The sequence below is a fragment of the Ailuropoda melanoleuca genome, chromosome 4 (assembly GCF_002007445.2).
Source record: "Ailuropoda melanoleuca isolate Jingjing chromosome 4, ASM200744v2, whole genome shotgun sequence".
Taxonomy (NCBI): Eukaryota; Metazoa; Chordata; class Mammalia; order Carnivora; family Ursidae; genus Ailuropoda; species Ailuropoda melanoleuca.
This window is the reverse complement of record NC_048221.1, coordinates 124,870,664-124,886,519: the sequence shown is the minus strand read 5'-3', so window position 1 is coordinate 124,886,519 and position 15,856 is coordinate 124,870,664. Positions and strand designations below refer to the sequence as shown.

The window sequence follows — 15,856 nt, the reverse complement described above, 5'->3', positions numbered from 1 at the left end:
CACAGCGGCCCCCTGTGCGCTCTGACTCGGGGGCGTGCGGAGTGGGCGTGCGGACCGGAGGCCGGCGCCTCTACGGGCTACCGAGACCGGCCAGGTCCCGGCAAAGCACCCTCCCGGCAGGCGCCGCATGTGCACCCCTCGACCTGCAGGTGGCGCTGCGTTGGTGCGGAGCTTGCTGTCCGTCACCCCGGCGGCGGGCCGGGCCTTGGAAAAGCTGACTTCTGATTGGTTGGGCTTAGTCTCGCTTTCTTTTCGTGTCCAGAGCAGGTTTTAGGGAGGGCCGAGAGGAAGGGGTGCGTGTCTCTGTGTGTTTCATGTTATTATTTTTTTCTCTACAGCTAAACTGAGTTTCCATTTTTCATACCCTTATAAGACGCCTCATAAATGTACACATCAGGGAACATCCTTGGTCAGGCCTATTTGTAATCAATACCTCGTTTATTTCTAAGGGGGCCGAGGGTTAGGGTCTACCACTCAGACCTTCCTTTTTCGTGTTTCCTTCGTCTTTGTTGTATGCATAGTACCAATATACTTGTATCTTGGGTTTATTTTATTTGCACATTTGACAACTGTTACGCTTCTACTATCTGCCAGGCATTGAGCGGGGTTTCGTGGAGTCAACAGGGAGCAAAACGGACCTGGGCCCTGCCCTCAAGGAGCTCACAGACAGGATTTAGCGATCACGTCCATGCCAAATTAAAACAAAACAAAGCAAAAAACTCCTTTGTGGCAGTAAATGAAAAGTGGCTGGTGCTCTGAAAGAGAAGCGTGGAGATTTGAGGAAGTGTAGTACTGAGGGCAGGCCACAGAGCCCCTCCCCCGAAGAGCAGGCTACTGAAGCGTAGCTGATCTTATTCTAGAAAACCCGTGGGCTCCCTTGTGAAGACGAGGAAGCCAGGGAGGAGTAGAAGGAGATTTGAGGTGGTTCGTAAGATACCCTCGGGCAGCCAAGGTGGGCTACCTGGACTTCTGTCTGGTTGGTGTGGAGGAAAGCACTGGAAAGTGTGTAACTTCCAGAATATTCTTTTCTTGTTCCAGGTAGAAAGCTATATTCTGCGGTCAGATAGGATAGGGGGACTATCAACTTTGTCCCTGGAGAAGGTAGCCAATGAAGGGCTGGCGAAGCAAGCATGCAAACAAGCCACACCTGACTGTGGACAGAGCGTGGACTTCAGAGGGGAGAAGCAGGGGGAAAGGAGGCAGGAAGGTTTTAGTCTGAGGCTGGATTAGTTGCTGGGAGAGTCTAGCCTGGGTGGCCGGCAATGGTGGGACATGACCCAGAGGGTCATAAGCTGCCAGAGCAAAGCGTTTGTCCTCAACTGGGCACCTAACAGAGGAATTTCCTGCCAAGTGTAATTGTTTTCTTTTTGTTCCCCTAAAAAGTGGCCATTTTCTGGGGGACGCCTGGGTGGCTCAGTTTGGTGAAGCATCTGCCTTCGGCTCAGGTCATGATCCCAGGGTCTTGGGATCGAGCCCCACATCCTCCCTGCTCAATGGGGAGCCTACCTCTCCCTCTGTCTCTGGCCCTTTCCCTGCTTGTTCTTTCTTTCTTTCTTTCTCTCTCTCTCTCAAATAAATAAATAAATAAATAAGATCTTTAAACAAAAAACAAAGTTCCTGCACACAGGGGCAGAGACTGAGAACCCTAGAAAGTTCACAGGCTGCCCTCCCCGCCACATCCTCTCTAAACTTTCCCCTGCTTCCCCTACAGCCCCCCACCAAGCGTCTTCCACCTCCTGGCAGCACACGAGATCGTCTGTTGTGTGGCTCCCACCCCGGAATGGAAGCTTCCAGAGGGCAGGTACCTGTATCCCCAGGGCCTGGGATATGTCTGCCCCCTAGCAGGTACTCTATGAATATTTGTTAAATGAATGAAGAAAGCAGATTCCTCCTGGTCTGTAGAGAAGCTTCCTTCCGTGTAATGAGGAGTGTGCAGAGCGGGGATCCCCATCGAAGGATAAATTGTTCTGAGAGGCCTCTGTGCCCTGAGAGAAGGCTGGTGCGAGACTCTGGAGTTTCAGAGGCTTGAAACGTCGGCTTCACCCACTGAGGGGGCCACTGGTCACCAGAGAGGGGTGTGCGGGTGCTTGGGGGTGGGGTCCGTGAGCTGGTCCCGCCCATCCTGTCCTGGTCCTTACCCGGCATTCCTGGAGCAGCCTCCACCCCGGAAGTGGTTCTTCCTGTGACGGGAAGGCTACCCCGGGAACAGACGTCCGTTCAGCTCAGCACTCTGGACCGCACACTGGTGGCCCCTCATGCGTCCGTGCAGGGGAGATTAACTGGTGCCCCAAGCCCCTGTGGCCCTCGCTGGCCCTGGGAGACACCAGTGGGGTGACTGAGCCACCTGCTGCCAGGCCCGGCTCCGGAGCGCTCCCCAGGGCTGAGGCTCTGGAAGGGCAGGGCCGCAGTGTCGAGCGGGCGGGGCACTTAGCGTCGGAGGAAGGGAAGGAAAGGACCTTGATGGTTTGCTACGTGCCCAGCACTCTCCCAGACTTTTAATATAGTCTTTATAACAACCATGCAGGCTGAAAGGATCCTCCTTTTACAGATGCGGAGAATAAGGCGTGACCTAGCTGACATCACATTCTAGAAAGGAGCAGCATGAGGATTCAGATGCAGGCATGTCGGCCCCCCCAAAGCCCCTGTTTGTTCCACTCTACCCTACGGCTGCCCAAGAAAGCAAGGTCCAGGGTAGGGAGCCCAAGGAAGCTTCCCCCAGAAATAGGACCTCACCTGGGCGTCTGAGAGAGGACAGGACAAGCTCAGAGAGGAGGGCAGGGCCCTTGCGGCAAAGGCGCCTGGGAGGAAAGATGGGGCAGAAGAAGGAGCCTTAGTGAGGGGCTTGCAGGGGGCAGGCTCACAGAGAGAGAAGAGAGAAGATTCCAGAGGTTAAAGTCAGGCCAGGCCTGGGGAGGTCATGGGAGGAAGAGGCCCAGGGCAGCCTGAGGTGCCCCAACAGGCCTGAATGCCTTGGGAGCAAGTCGGGGCAGAGCGTAGGCCTGGTGCCCGCGGAGACCTCTGGGAGCTGGGCGGGTCACCTGCACCGGCCGCGGAGCTGGAGAGCGAGACCAGACAGAGTGGAAGTGGGGGCACACGGGCTGCCGGGACTGAAAGAGTTAGAGCAAAGGTCCGGGGGGCCCCCAGGTGACCAGGGGGCGGCCGGGACCACAGGCAGGCTCTTTCCTAGTCAGTGAGAGGACCCCATACGGCTCGAGCACTGGCTCCCCTCTGCCCCTCCACGAGGTCCTTACCATCCCCGGTAGCCTGAGTTCTTTCTAGAGACGGATGCTTTTCTGCATCATCGTAAACCACGTAGTCATTAACTGCCCTGAAAAGCAGCCTTTTACCCAGATTAGTTAGGAACAGTCTACACAACAATTTGGTTCTAATTTAAGTTTCATTTCCAGGCCAATGCACTCTCTGGGTCCCCATCATCAGCCATTTGCTTGCTCAGAATCAGCCCAATCTGCCCTTAGCGCTCACTTCTGGCTTCTTCTCCCCTGCTTCAAGTGGACTGGTGTGTCAGGGAAGGTCTATACCCCTTCTGGGTGTTCCCAAGTGGGAATATCCACAGTGGTCACTGCACCAGAACAAAACATTGCTTCCCTTGGGCCGGAGTAATCGGACTGCCTGCCTCCTCCCCAGGAAACACCTGCAGGCAGGCGCTGGCTCCCGAGTCCGCAGGATGGGGGTCCCCAGGCTGCTTCAGGAGAGCACACTAGCTTCTCCGCTCTAATTGGGGCCGGCAGCGGACGTGGGTTGGTGGAGGTCACTCAGGAAGACAGGTGATGGGAGATGGCACCTGCATGGCATGGTCAGTTAAGCATCTGACTCTTGATTTCCGCTCAGTTCATAATCTCAAGGTCGTGAGATGGAGCCCCGCATCGGGCTCCACGCTCAGTGGGGAGTCTGCTTGAGATTCTCTCTCCTACTCCCCCTGCCCCTCCTGCTTGTGCTTGCTCTCTCTAAAAAAAAAAAATATATATATATATATATAATTTATATATATAGATATAAATTTTTTCAAGCAACAAAATAGGGGCACCTGGGTGGCTCCGTCAGTTAGGCGTCTGCCTTTGGCTCAGGTCATGATCCCAGGGTCCTGGGACTGAGCCCCTCATCGGGCTCCCTGCTCAGTGGTAAGCCTGCTTCTTTCTGTCAAATGAATAAATAAAATCTTTTTTTTTAAAAGCAATAAAATAGCAATACTACTTGTAAACTTTGTTCAGATACTTACTATCCGAGCATTTCATAGGTGTTGGTTGATGGGCAGATTTTATCCATCTATATTTATTAAATCATTTGCACTTTAGGTATTTGTCCATAAGCATTCATTTTAGTCCTGAGGAATGTTGGAGAATGTCATATTTCCTGCTGTGAGAAGACTTGAAGAAAGAGGTCACCATCCCCAACCTCGGGATGCTTACAGTCCATTCAGGAAGTCAAGAGGAGCACACGTTCAAAGCTCCAAGGTTCAAGGTTGTATATGTTGAATGAATGGAGACACAAGGCCTAATCGTTTCCAGGGACGTGAGCTTCTGGGCTGCTGACTTCCTGATTGTGACAACATTGGAGCATCTCTCCTCCTATTCTTCCTCAGTTGCTTGTTTCTCTCAAATCTCTCTCCTTTCCTGCTTATAGCCCGGGGCCATCCTGGACAGTCATTACCAGGCCACCATCAGCATGGGGTGGCCCGAAGTCATGTCTGCCAGGAACACCACAGTTTGGCATTTACCTATGCAAATCTTACATCGGCCGCTGATGAGCAAAACAGCACGGTCCACATATAGATTGGGGGTGTGGGGCTTTTGCCATCGGAGTTTCCCCACAGTGATGGTGGCTGAAGGCACAGTGGCAGCAGGTGACCGGGGCCAAGGGGACTGTCTCTGACTCAGTGGCAAGGCCCCTCTCTGGCCTTTCTGGCCCAGCACTCTGGGTCTGCATGGTAAAGGGGGGTGGGATAACTGTGGGTGTGGATGCTTTCCCACAAGTCTGAGCTCCCCAGAAATTCAGTTGTCTCGGCTCGTCTTAAAAGGGCTCGTTCTTCTCCTTGGGGCCAGAGGGAGGCTTCTTCTGGGCTGCAGCTTGGGAATGGTGAGGAGGTGGGAGTGGAAGGGTCGGTGCTCTGTGGCTGGGGCTTCAGAGGATGAACGGACACCCCCACACGGCAGGAAAGGACCTGCTGTTTCCAGGCCCCGGCAGCCCCCGGAGCAGCAGCCCAGGACACGCAGGCATGGTCAGTGAGAAGGAGGGTGCGTGAGGGTCTTCGGCAGAATTGTTGCCATGGGGGACTTGTGGGACCAGAGTAGCCAGATACTCTAACTTCTCCAGAGAAGCTGTAAATCTGGACTTTTCTGTAAAATCTTCTGATGTTTCACCATTTGCAACGTATTAAATTGTTTTAAAAATACCTCTTGGGCCAAAGAAAATGACTCGAGGCCATTCTCTGTGACACCCTCTCATTTAGACCCCAAACAGCAAGCAGAGCACCTACCTCCGTAGCCCAAATGACGGGGACCTGCCCCCTGACGCCACCTTCAAGTGCTCCTACCCCAGAGGGCCAAGGGGATGAACGAGACTGGGGCAGGAGCAGGGGAGCAAGTGTCAGTGCCAGCGAAGGGTCAGCCCAGTGTGAGGCTGAGGAGTGAGCCTTGCCCTTTCCTCTGTTGCCCACGTCCTTGTGATGCCCCGTGCCCGGCCTGGCCTCTGCCGTGGGGGAGGGTGAGGAGGCCTCCGCAGGTGAAGTGCGTGCTTTCTCGGTCATCTGCCCCAATCCTGGGCCCAAGGATGGGAGGAGGTGTGGGTCATTCCAGGCCCGAGCCCAATCTTAACCACCCAGGGCCAGGACCTGGTTTGGGGTGCCATGTCTTCACCTCCTATGTTGGGGAAGCTGAAACAGATCCTCCTCCCCTCCCTGGAAGCTCCACGGGCCCTTTGCAACTCGCCCTTGTATTTTTAAGGTAAATCTGCACACAGATACATTCATTTGCTTTGTATGTGTTTTGGGTTGAGTTGATTTTGTTTCGACAGGCTGGTTCAAAATAAGATTGACCCTTTGGAAACTCAACTTGCTAACACCATCCCTTCAGCCTCAGCTCGAGGGGTGTAACTGGAAACGGCCGAGGCACACTGCCACCCCGCAGGCCTCCAGACTGAAAGACCTCAAGGAGGTGCGCTGGCTCGGAGCAGGGGACGCGTGGCTTCAAAGGCAAGAGCCAGTGAAGGGAAGTTTTATCCCAAGAGGAAGGTTTTGCTTCAAAAATAGCTTTTAATATGTGTTTTTTAAAACCGAAGACGCTACGGTTGCTGACCAGGCATATTTAAGACTTAACAAGCAGAGGAAACAATAGAAGAACTCGCTGGAACTCTATCTAAAAGCAGCCTTGGCCAGGCTGAGTGAGCAAGTGAAGGAATGAGTTCATGTAATAAGAGACACATATTCTGTTTTTTCATCGTTTCCTATCATTTGATTTACTTGTGGTTGAACCCTTCCTCCTTCCCTGATTTCCCGGGCACTTTCTGCACCCCGAGTGTGGTGATTAACAAGCATCACCTTGTACTATTATCGCCATTTTACATAACACGCCCTCCCACTTTGGGGAAAGAGACAACATTGTACACACACAACCACGTGTGGATGGCAAATTAAGAACTCTATTTTTAATGCAATATGTACCCATTGACCCCCTCTGATTTTGCAAACAACTTAGAAGAAGCAGAGAGGGGCACCTGGCTGGCTCAGTTGGTGGAACACGTGACCCTTGATCTCACTCATGGTCATGAGTTCAAGCCCCCCATTGGGCATAGAGCTTACTTAAAAATAAAATAAAAATTAAATAAATAAAAAATATTAAATAAAAAGCAGCAGAGAGGAGGGGGAGCCCCTGTGCTTGGCCAGGTTAGATGCCACAGCTCCAGACTGACCTCCCTCGGGGAGGGGGACTAAGGTGGGGAAGGGACCCTCCCTCCGTTGGCTGGGAGAGCCTGGTGGTGGGAAACATCCCTGTTGGTGAATGAGAAAGCTTTGTAATGTGGCTTGGGCAGAGGTGGGGTGAATGCTCACTTCGCCTAAGGCCGGGCTGCAAAGTGAGGCGCAGAGCGGTTAGTATGTTCTCATGGGCTGTCGTCCTTCAACACCCTGCCCTAAGGTCCAGCATGATCCTGAACAGCAGGGCTGGTCGCCTCGATGCATCATCAGCAGAAGGAAGCCTGGAAGGCCCGGCACATCACTCCATAGGACTAACGATCAAATTCCTGTTGATTCCTGCCCCGCCGCTGGGTCTATCAGGGATTCGGCCCCCCTTTCCTCCTCCTCCCACCGCCAGGGGCTGTTGATGGAACCCACAAGTCCCTTCAGTGTGAGGGCCGAATGGGACAGGTGGACAGAGGACCTTGCAATCCTGCCCTGCAAAGTCAGCTGGAGTCCAAGGAGCCCCAGACGTTGACATGGGCCCCCTTGGGTGCCGCGTCCACAAGGCGAAGCGGGCCCTAGGGGAAGACCACTCGGCTTAACCAGAGGCCGAGTCTTTACCTCCTCCTTTCCTGCGGGAGCGAATACGGGGAAAGAGCATCACCGTGCCGGGCACAGACATCTGGCTCCGGCGCTGTTGGCGGGAGACACAGAGCATGGTGGTCGGGACATGCCTTTGGACACAGCTTGCCTGGCTTCAGGTCCCTGCCACTTGTTACCCTGTGTCCCTGGGTGAAACGCTTTCCTCATTCCAGCTGCCTCACCTGCGGACTGGGGACGTCGGTGCCAGTAGCTCCCGGGGAGGGCTGTGGGGATGAAGTCCTGTGCTTAGAACGGGGCCGACACACATGCACACCCCATCTGCACGGGTCTGCGCTCACGTCTCCACCTTCTCTTCTCATGGGCTGGGGCTCGGGGGGCCCTCATTGGGGGAAAACAAACCCCAGGGTCTGTGGCACGTCCAGGCTGGGTTTGCGCTGACTGAGGGGTATGGGAGAAAGGTACGCCCGGAGGAGAGGTGAGATTAGGAATCAGAGACACTATCTTGGTCAGGATTTTATATATATATATATTTATCAGCAAATCTGGGTGACTGTTTCTCCCTTGTGATTTTCAAAGTAGGCAAACCAGGCTCTAAAGTCAACTGATTCAACACTTCCTTCCCTAAGCCATCTCTCTGCTCTTCCTCCCCCAAGCTTGGAACAGCCTTCCTCTTCCTTGAAGTGTTGCCGAAGTTCTGCCATTTCAGCAGTCTGACAGACTGGGAAGGAGGGCTGCAGCCCAGTCCAGCCGACAGATAGGATCCTGTGATCTTGGGCAGGTGACTTGACTTCTGATCCTCGTTCTCGGAATCGAGGATACCGACATCACAGCTTTGTTGAGGGACCGACACGAAGTAAGATCCACGTATGTGAATGTACCTGGCACACAGTAGGCACTTAACATACTCTCTTCCCGTCTCTTTAGAGCAAAGCTCTAAGAAGCCCTCCTGGTTCCCATCCCTCGGTGACATCAGTGAGCCTGACATTTCATGCATCTTACGGAACAGCTACAATTGATTATGTGTGTAATTATCTTGCTGTTTTTTCTGTTCTAGTATTTTCCTTCATTAACTCCTTCCTAGATGTCTTCAAGCAGCTCTGTTGGCTGGTTTCTCAAGGTTGAGTTCCACTTTCTTTGGGTCTCTTCACAGTGCCGGGACAGTCCTCTCTAGACACACAGCCTCGGGCTGACTGTGGTTTCTGAATTGCCCCGGGTCCCTGCTCGAAGTGAGTTCCTGTCTTGGGTGTGCCAAGCCTTTGTGAAGGTAGTTCCGTGTGTGCAATACCCCTAGAGAATGACCTTGTCCAGGGAGCTGTCCCCCCCTTAAAAGACTATGCGGGTGAGGCAAGACCCAATCTCCGTCATAAAATGGGGGCAGGAAAGACCAGTCAGGAGCTAAGTGAGGTGGGCCGTGGCAGGTCAGGGTAGGGGCCTCAGTAAACAGAAATGTTAAACAGGGCCTCCCCAACTCCACCCTAGCTTTAAACCCCACAGTTTGCAAAGTTTGGCTCCAGAGGCCTCACAATGACCCCGATCTAACTCCCCTCCACTCTCCAGTGATGGCCGAAGGCAGGAAGATAAGAGACTCCTTGACAAGACAACCCCCAGGGAAATTCCATCACCCCTTTTGAGGCTGCAACCCAGCTCTATAAACCAGGCTGGGGGCAGGGTGGGACGTGGAGAGGAGGGAGGGCAGGCGAGATAAGGCCTCTGACTTCTGGGCCAAGGGCCACGCTAGGGGTAGGAATCCCAGAGGAAGGCATATGCCGCACCACTTTCCAGTTGGGGACTAATTAGGGTAAAATGTGGGGGCAAGCTGTGGCAACAGCAGGACAGGAATGAGATCCCCTAAGCCTGGGGCTCAGGAGTGATAATCTGCTCCCCCTCCTGTCTCCACCTGCAGTCCCGCCCACTGCACCCCAGAGTCAAAATGCCCCTCCTCACCTGAGCTCTGCCCCTCTTCCCCCCCTTTCCTCCCCCTTCACTCCCCTCTCTCTGGTCCCCCACGCCACCCTGCAGCTCTCTGTATTCCGGTCCTTTGCCCCCTCCTCTGAGTGGGCTCCCAGGGTAGGCTGGTGGCAAAGGGTGAACCCAGATGGTTGCCTAGGCAAGGATGAAAGTAGGACAAATGCTGACCAGCCATCAAGGCAAGAGGGGGACCCACTGAGGTCCCCAAGCAGGGAGGCCTCGTTTCTCATGCTCCTGAATCTGGTTCTGAGGAGCTGGTCCCGCTGGAAGCTCATCCGCGGGGAGGAAGCTCAGGCTTCCTTCCTCAGCCCCCGGGCCGCACCCCGCTCCTGCCCTGTCCCCGAGCTGCTCCTCAGCCCCGCCTGGCGCGCTCCCTACTTCCTCTCTGCGTGCCCTCCTCCTCGGCAGCCCCAGGCGCATATGCCTTCTTCCAAAGGGCCAACCCCATCAGGGGAGCCTCAGAGGCAACATCTCACAGACCAAGGGGCCTCGGCGGGCAGGGCCTCGTCCGGGCCGTCCATGCGCAGGTGAACAAGTCGCTACCCGTCGCCCCTGGTGGCCATTGGGCTTTGTGGAAGAGGAGCCCCAGGGCCTGCTTTCTGAGGGATCAGGAAGATGGGGGCCCTGCCCAGGAGGCCTGGGATTCTGAGCAGCTGTGGGTGGAGGAGTTTTCCAGAAAGTTTGGACCCCAGATCCGGACCCAGTTCTTCCTGTTCGGGGATGGATGGCTGGTGTGCAAGGGTGCCAGCTGCAGGTGGGGAGGGAGGCAAAGATGGAGTGACAGGTCTTGGGACCAGGCCATGGTGGAGCGGGCGTGCCCCACGAGCTGGGACCTGAAGGAAAAGCCCACTGGGTACAGGTGATCGTGGGGCCTGTTGGTGTAGACACGCCCCCCACTCCACCCTCCCGCCCCAGGTCATGTGCTGAGTCTACGGATTCACTCTCCTGAGGGGGAAAGCCACAGCACCTGTGGCCTGAAGCTGCGGGCCAGAGGGCCCCACCATGTGTGTGCGCTGGTGCACTGACGACTCGCCTCACCGGGGGAGGGTCACCGGGGGAGGGTCGTCTGCCCAGCCATCCCCCCGCAGGCGGCAGGCCTTCAGACTCTGGGAGGCACGGCAGTGGCTGGAGGCCAACACCCCAACAGGTTTCTCTGGTTGAGGATTCTGCAGGGGCCGAGGGGGATTCAGGCTCTAACTATGAATTTTAATGAACTGTTACCCCTGTGCCTGGGCCCCAGGGGCTGTAAACGTTTAAACTCACAGGACACACCCTTCCTAGTGTCCTCTCCTGCTCAGGGGCCTGAAGACCAACACTTCCACATGACCAGAACCACTCTCAGCAGTGGCCATTTCCCTTCCCCTGTGCCCTGTCCCATTTGTGCCCACTGTCCCCAGTCCAATAGGCTTCAGAGGGCAGTGCAGGCCCTCCAATCCCATCTGTACCCCCTAGTTATGAACTCAGACCAACCTTAACCTCTAAGGCCCTGGAGACCTGAGAAGGGGGCCTGGTGCTCAGCACACAGTCAGAGCTCCTAAGTATCTTCTCGATGGAATGACGGTCCCACTCCAAGCTACTTGTCCCCACCCCCATTTTTTTTTCTTTAAAGTAAACTCTACACCCAACATGGGACTTAAACTCATGATCCTGAGGTCAAGAGTTCCATGCTCTACTGACTGAGCCAGCCAGGCGCCCCTACTTGTCCCTTCTTAATGTCTATCTCTGGTAGTGCCAGGCTCCCTTCCCTTCAGAAATACCAAGATGGCCATCTGGCGCCTGCCTTTCAGAGCATCCTTCCACCACCCGCAAGTCCAGTGTGCCTCACGGTGTCCCTTACGAATGATGCATTTTCAAAATGAAAGCACTCACTGCCCATCCAAACTTTCAAACAACTGCGAAACTAGTATTGCTTTCTGGAACTTGTAAACTGAGTTGATGCCCACTTCTTTTACACCATGGCCCTCCCTTAGCTGTGTCCCTTGGAGTAGGAGGCAGAGGGCTGATGGCTCCAGCACGCCCCACCTGCTCGCAAGCACGCCTCGGAGAAGACACCAAGCCCATCACCCACAGACCTGGTTTTCCATGCAGGGTTAAGAATGCAGATGTGTCGGAACCCGTGGGATCTGCTCTTCAGAACTGGGAAGGCTTGCAACCTTATCTTGGGCCCTGCAGTAATCATTTCCTCTTAGAATTATACTTGGGGGGTCAGAGCCTCAGGTAGGCCGAGAGCAACCCAGCTGAGGCCCAAACATGGGGTTTGGAGTGGCATATGGTATTTGCATTCGGAGAAAGCATTTTGGTGTAAAAGCTCCAACTGTGGGGGTCAGGTGACTGTTACCCCACGTCTCCCCATCTCCTTCTGGAGCCAGGCAGGCCCTTAGCCTCCCCCATTGCTAAGACTCTAGACCGTGCAAGACCCACTCAGTCCCTGGACATCTGGGATATCGGTCTTCTGTACATTCATGACCTGTCTTGTGATGCTGCCCCCTCTTACACATCTAGGGGGAAGGTCTGTGTTTATTGATTGTTGGAAAGAAAAAAAGTGTAGGACCCTTGTCTCAGCACATGTTCCCCAGAGCACCTAACCAAGAAAAATGATTGCTGAGACCCCCCTCTTTTTCTTCCTTTAGAACAGACCACAGATTCTGGACTTTCTCCACCAGATTGGCCACAGCTCCTGAGACTTTTTTCCTACTCGTAAGCGTGCCCAGTGGTCCTCACAATGTAGTCTTTGGACCAGCAGGGCCACTACCACCCAGGAGCCTGTGAGAACTGCTACTGAATCAGAAACGGGGGGTGGGACCTGGCTCTCCATATATTAACGAGCCTTCCAGGGGATTCGGATTCTGAGTTTGAGGACCACTGGAATAGTGTCCTACCTGAGAGCCAGGCAGGAAGCCTCACTTAGTTTTCTGATCCGCACATGGAGAACATCGGGTGCACGGTCAGGCTTGCAGCCTTAGGGGTATCTTTCCAAGGAAGATGGGCTATCTACCTCCCACACTCCCAGTTTCTAACAGGCATCTGGCCCCTGGCTCAAGAGAGCCAGGGGAGGCTAGATTTGGAATCCACTGAATGGTTCTTCGTAAGCCCTTTTCTTCCAGAAGGTGCAGCAGGAATTCAGATGGCTCCAGGCATTGCCATAGCAACTGTACCTTTCTGAAGCTGTCACGGACTACGGGAGCAGGGAGTAAGCAATGCGAAAGAGGGGGAGTCTGCCAGTGGATAAGGAATGAGCAGCAGATGAGGGGGCTGCCCGTACACGGAAGCTGGGCGCGGCTGGCAGTTCTGGGCCTGAGCTTGGCGGAACCACCACCACCTCCTGGAGACCCAGAACGCGCTCAGGACCTCTCCAGGGGTCTTCACAGCTACAAAACACCAGCCCAGGGGGCCGGTGGTGCCGACAGTATATCACTTCTCTTAAAAGATACTCTGCTCAGGTTCAATTGGACTCCTGAATGGTCGCAGAGCAATTACGAAGGAAGTGCCCCCCCCCCATGACACCTGTGTTCTAGGTCAGAGTTGAGCAAAGGGACCAGCTCCTAACTTCTGATACAGATCTGCATTCTACAGCAGATGCCAAGAAGTCAGGAGGCACCTCGGGGCCTTAGGTAATGGTGGATATTCTTGCTGTAAAAGAACGCAGCTGTCAACGAGAATTTATATAAAACCCCACGCCCCGTGCACTGTCGTGCTGGCATCTGAGCTCATCCCCATGGCTCTCCTTGGTCCCCCTTCTCATCTCCCAGGGGCAGGGGAGAGGCTGGAGTGCAGAGCCTCTCTGGGGGTTGAGAAATTGAGGCTCCTCCTTGGCTTGAGCACCTGCTGAGTGGTGGTCGGAGGCCTTGTGGAGTCGGGCAGCCTCCCTTGTGGAGGGGCATGCCCGGGGCCCGGAGGACACTGTGCGCACCACGTGCACCGTAGCCGGCCTGAGCACCTGGCTGGTTCGGAGCCACTGGTGCTTTTAATCGGACTGTTCCTTGGCTCTTTCTGCTCTGGAAGAAGCAAGCAGTTCATGTGAGGAACTGGGAGGTGGGATTCGGCCCTGTCTTCAGGGGCAGGGTACAACGTGATGGAAGTCAGGATTGTGGGAGAAGCACATACTCACCCCACAGGGTCATCCCTGAGACCCTCTTGCAGTCCCCCCACACCTAATCTCACCATTGGTTGGCACGGAGTGTCTCCCAGAACTTTCCATATGGTCACTTTCATTCTTGCCCCATCTGGCCCTCCAGGCAAGGCTGGATCCCCATTTCCTCAGTGTGTGGGAGAACCTTTTCGCCAGTGTTTTTATTTTACCAGAGCCACTGCTGGCCCTCCAGGGCCTCGGCTCGCTGGAGGTCACAGTTGAGGCGAGGCAGCGTTCCGGAGCTGCTGTGGGAGGCAAGCCCTCCGCAGGCATGGGGGCTTCTCCTCAGGCTCCCATTTCCTTTTTGCTGTCACACAGCTGGAGGGATCCAGGTGGCACCTGCCCCTCACACCTCGTATTCCTGACATGGAGGCGCTGGGCCTAGCAGGGCACAGCACTGCCTCACACAAGCCTTCACCTCCTTCGGGGGTGGGAGTAACAGGGAGCAGGGACTGTGAGAGGGAAGGATGCAGTCACCCCCGCCCCTGTGTTGCCCTGGCTACGCCCTCACGAGCTTTCCATGTGACTGTCTCCGTGTGTGGCTACGGGCTGAGCCCACTGGCTCTGCACCGGCCTCCCCCGGCAGTGGGCAGGGGTCTGTCTGCAGAGGCGTGTGTGGTGGGGGGGGTGAGAGAGCCAGCTGTGGGGCCTCTCACTTCATTCCAGTCACTGCCCTTTATAAATATTTATAGCAGTTCTCCTACTAAAAATAACATCCTGGAGCCCAGGGAGCAGAAAAAAAATAAATGAAAATCACCGGGAATTGGGATTGATTATCATGAGTGCCAGAGCATAGTGGAACCCCGAGCAGGGGAGAGGCTGCACGAGCACAGCGCCTGGGGGTCAGTGCTCCCTCTGGCGGTCACGGATCAGTGCTCCCTGCCCGGCCAGCTGCTGGCTTTGCGGCAGAGAATCCTCGGCTGCGGGAGGAGGAACCGTCCAGGGCTGCAGGGCAGAGCTCTGCGCTCTCCCTTCCCGCCTAGGCTGCAGAGCCCCGGCATCAAACGGGGCGGGCGGAAGCCTCACCAGTGCGAGAGAAAGGAAGGAGGCTATTTTTAGCACTGTGGCCAGGGTGTGAATGTCTGTAAAACTGAGCAAGGCCTGAAGCCGTCTTTGCACGATACAGGGAAGAAAATTTGTCGGTTTTTAAAGGTCAAAGGTAGGAAGGCAACTTGGGCCCCCACCCTGGGGAGCACCCCATGTGCCGGCAAGAACTCCATCAGGTCACACACACAGGAGATTCATGCTGTTTCTTTTCTCTTTTCAACCTCCCGGTAAATTCCTGTTGCAGAGATGAGACCATGGCCTGAGGGGAGTGAGGAAGATGCTAGTTCATGCAGGACTGTGCAAGGGGCAGTGGCCCCGGGCAGCCCCTCCCACTTCCCACTGGCTGGGGCTCCCCTCTCCCTGCCAGGTAGTGACATCTGGCAGCCTGCAAGCCTGGTCCAGGTGTGCAGCAGAAAGATGGACAGGAATGCGCCTCTGGGGGAGGGCCTCGCCTTCCTCATGTCAACGCCAGCTTGCTGCATGTGCCCTGTGCAGGACAGACGCACTGTTACTCACGGGCACTACGGAGGGCCTGCGAGCCAATGCTAACAGCTGCTGGAGACAAGACAATGTCCTGGGAAGGGGCTGTTGGGATCCTTACCTTTCAACTTGGGAGACACAAAGAACTGATAACACTCATGCCCCCTTTTAGGGAAAGGGGTATTCTCTTTTCTGGGGTACCTGGGGGTTTTGCGGTCGTTGCTGAGGTCACAGGGTCAGGAAATGTTTCCAGGAAGAAAGAACTGGGTTCACAGTGCAAGGTTTGGAATGTGGTGCTTTTTTGGAAAGAAGGATTGTGACTGAGGAGGGCACTGAGCTTGGAGAGGTGCCTATAAATACTGAGTGGAAGGCAAGACAGCCTTAGCCTCAGGCCGGAGGAGGGCAAAACATAAGGGTCTGTGAAACTGAGCCACCTAAGTGTTTATGCTTTTCATTTGACTCAATTACTAGCGAGTTTCTCGTTAACTCCCGACAGGGCCACAAGACAGCATCAGGGGACGCCACTCTGAGTCTACTTCTGGCATCAAGCTCCCAGGCTGTGGGCCTTCGTTTCCTCATCTGCATGAAGAGGGTGGGCCGCATGGTTCCAACGTGCCTTTTCCTTATCCCCCAGTTCCTCTGTGCCCCAGGGAGAGGGGCTCTGGCAGCCTCCCGAGGGGCAAGTCAGCTCCTGACTCCCTCCTTGGCTGGGGCAGCTG

General features: G+C 55.1%; 1 protein-coding gene and 1 long non-coding RNA gene across 5 annotated transcripts in view; one reads left to right on the top strand and one right to left on the bottom strand.

The window, feature by feature from the left end:
* Window positions 1-874: 874 nt before the first annotated feature.
* Window positions 875-4,559, top strand: LOC117802047. Its single transcript, XR_004625064.1, has 3 exons — window positions 875-952; window positions 1,712-1,845; window positions 4,314-4,559. It is a non-coding gene; the product is annotated as an uncharacterized LOC117802047 (long non-coding RNA).
* Window positions 4,560-5,546: 987 nt separating this feature from the next.
* The window catches only part of DTNB (dystrobrevin beta), a 251,360-nt gene continuing 241,050 nt past the window's right edge, over window positions 5,547-15,856 (bottom strand). Inside the window, exon 22 of one of the 4 annotated variants that reach the window (XM_034659796.1) lies at window positions 5,547-15,144. In XM_034659796.1, coding sequence (XP_034515687.1) covers window positions 14,852-15,144 — 293 coding nt within the window. In that variant the 3' untranslated portion in view covers window positions 5,547-14,851. The remainder of the gene's footprint in view (window positions 15,145-15,856) is intronic. The other 3 variants (XM_034659801.1, XM_034659799.1, XM_034659803.1) reach the window with 3 other exon arrangements.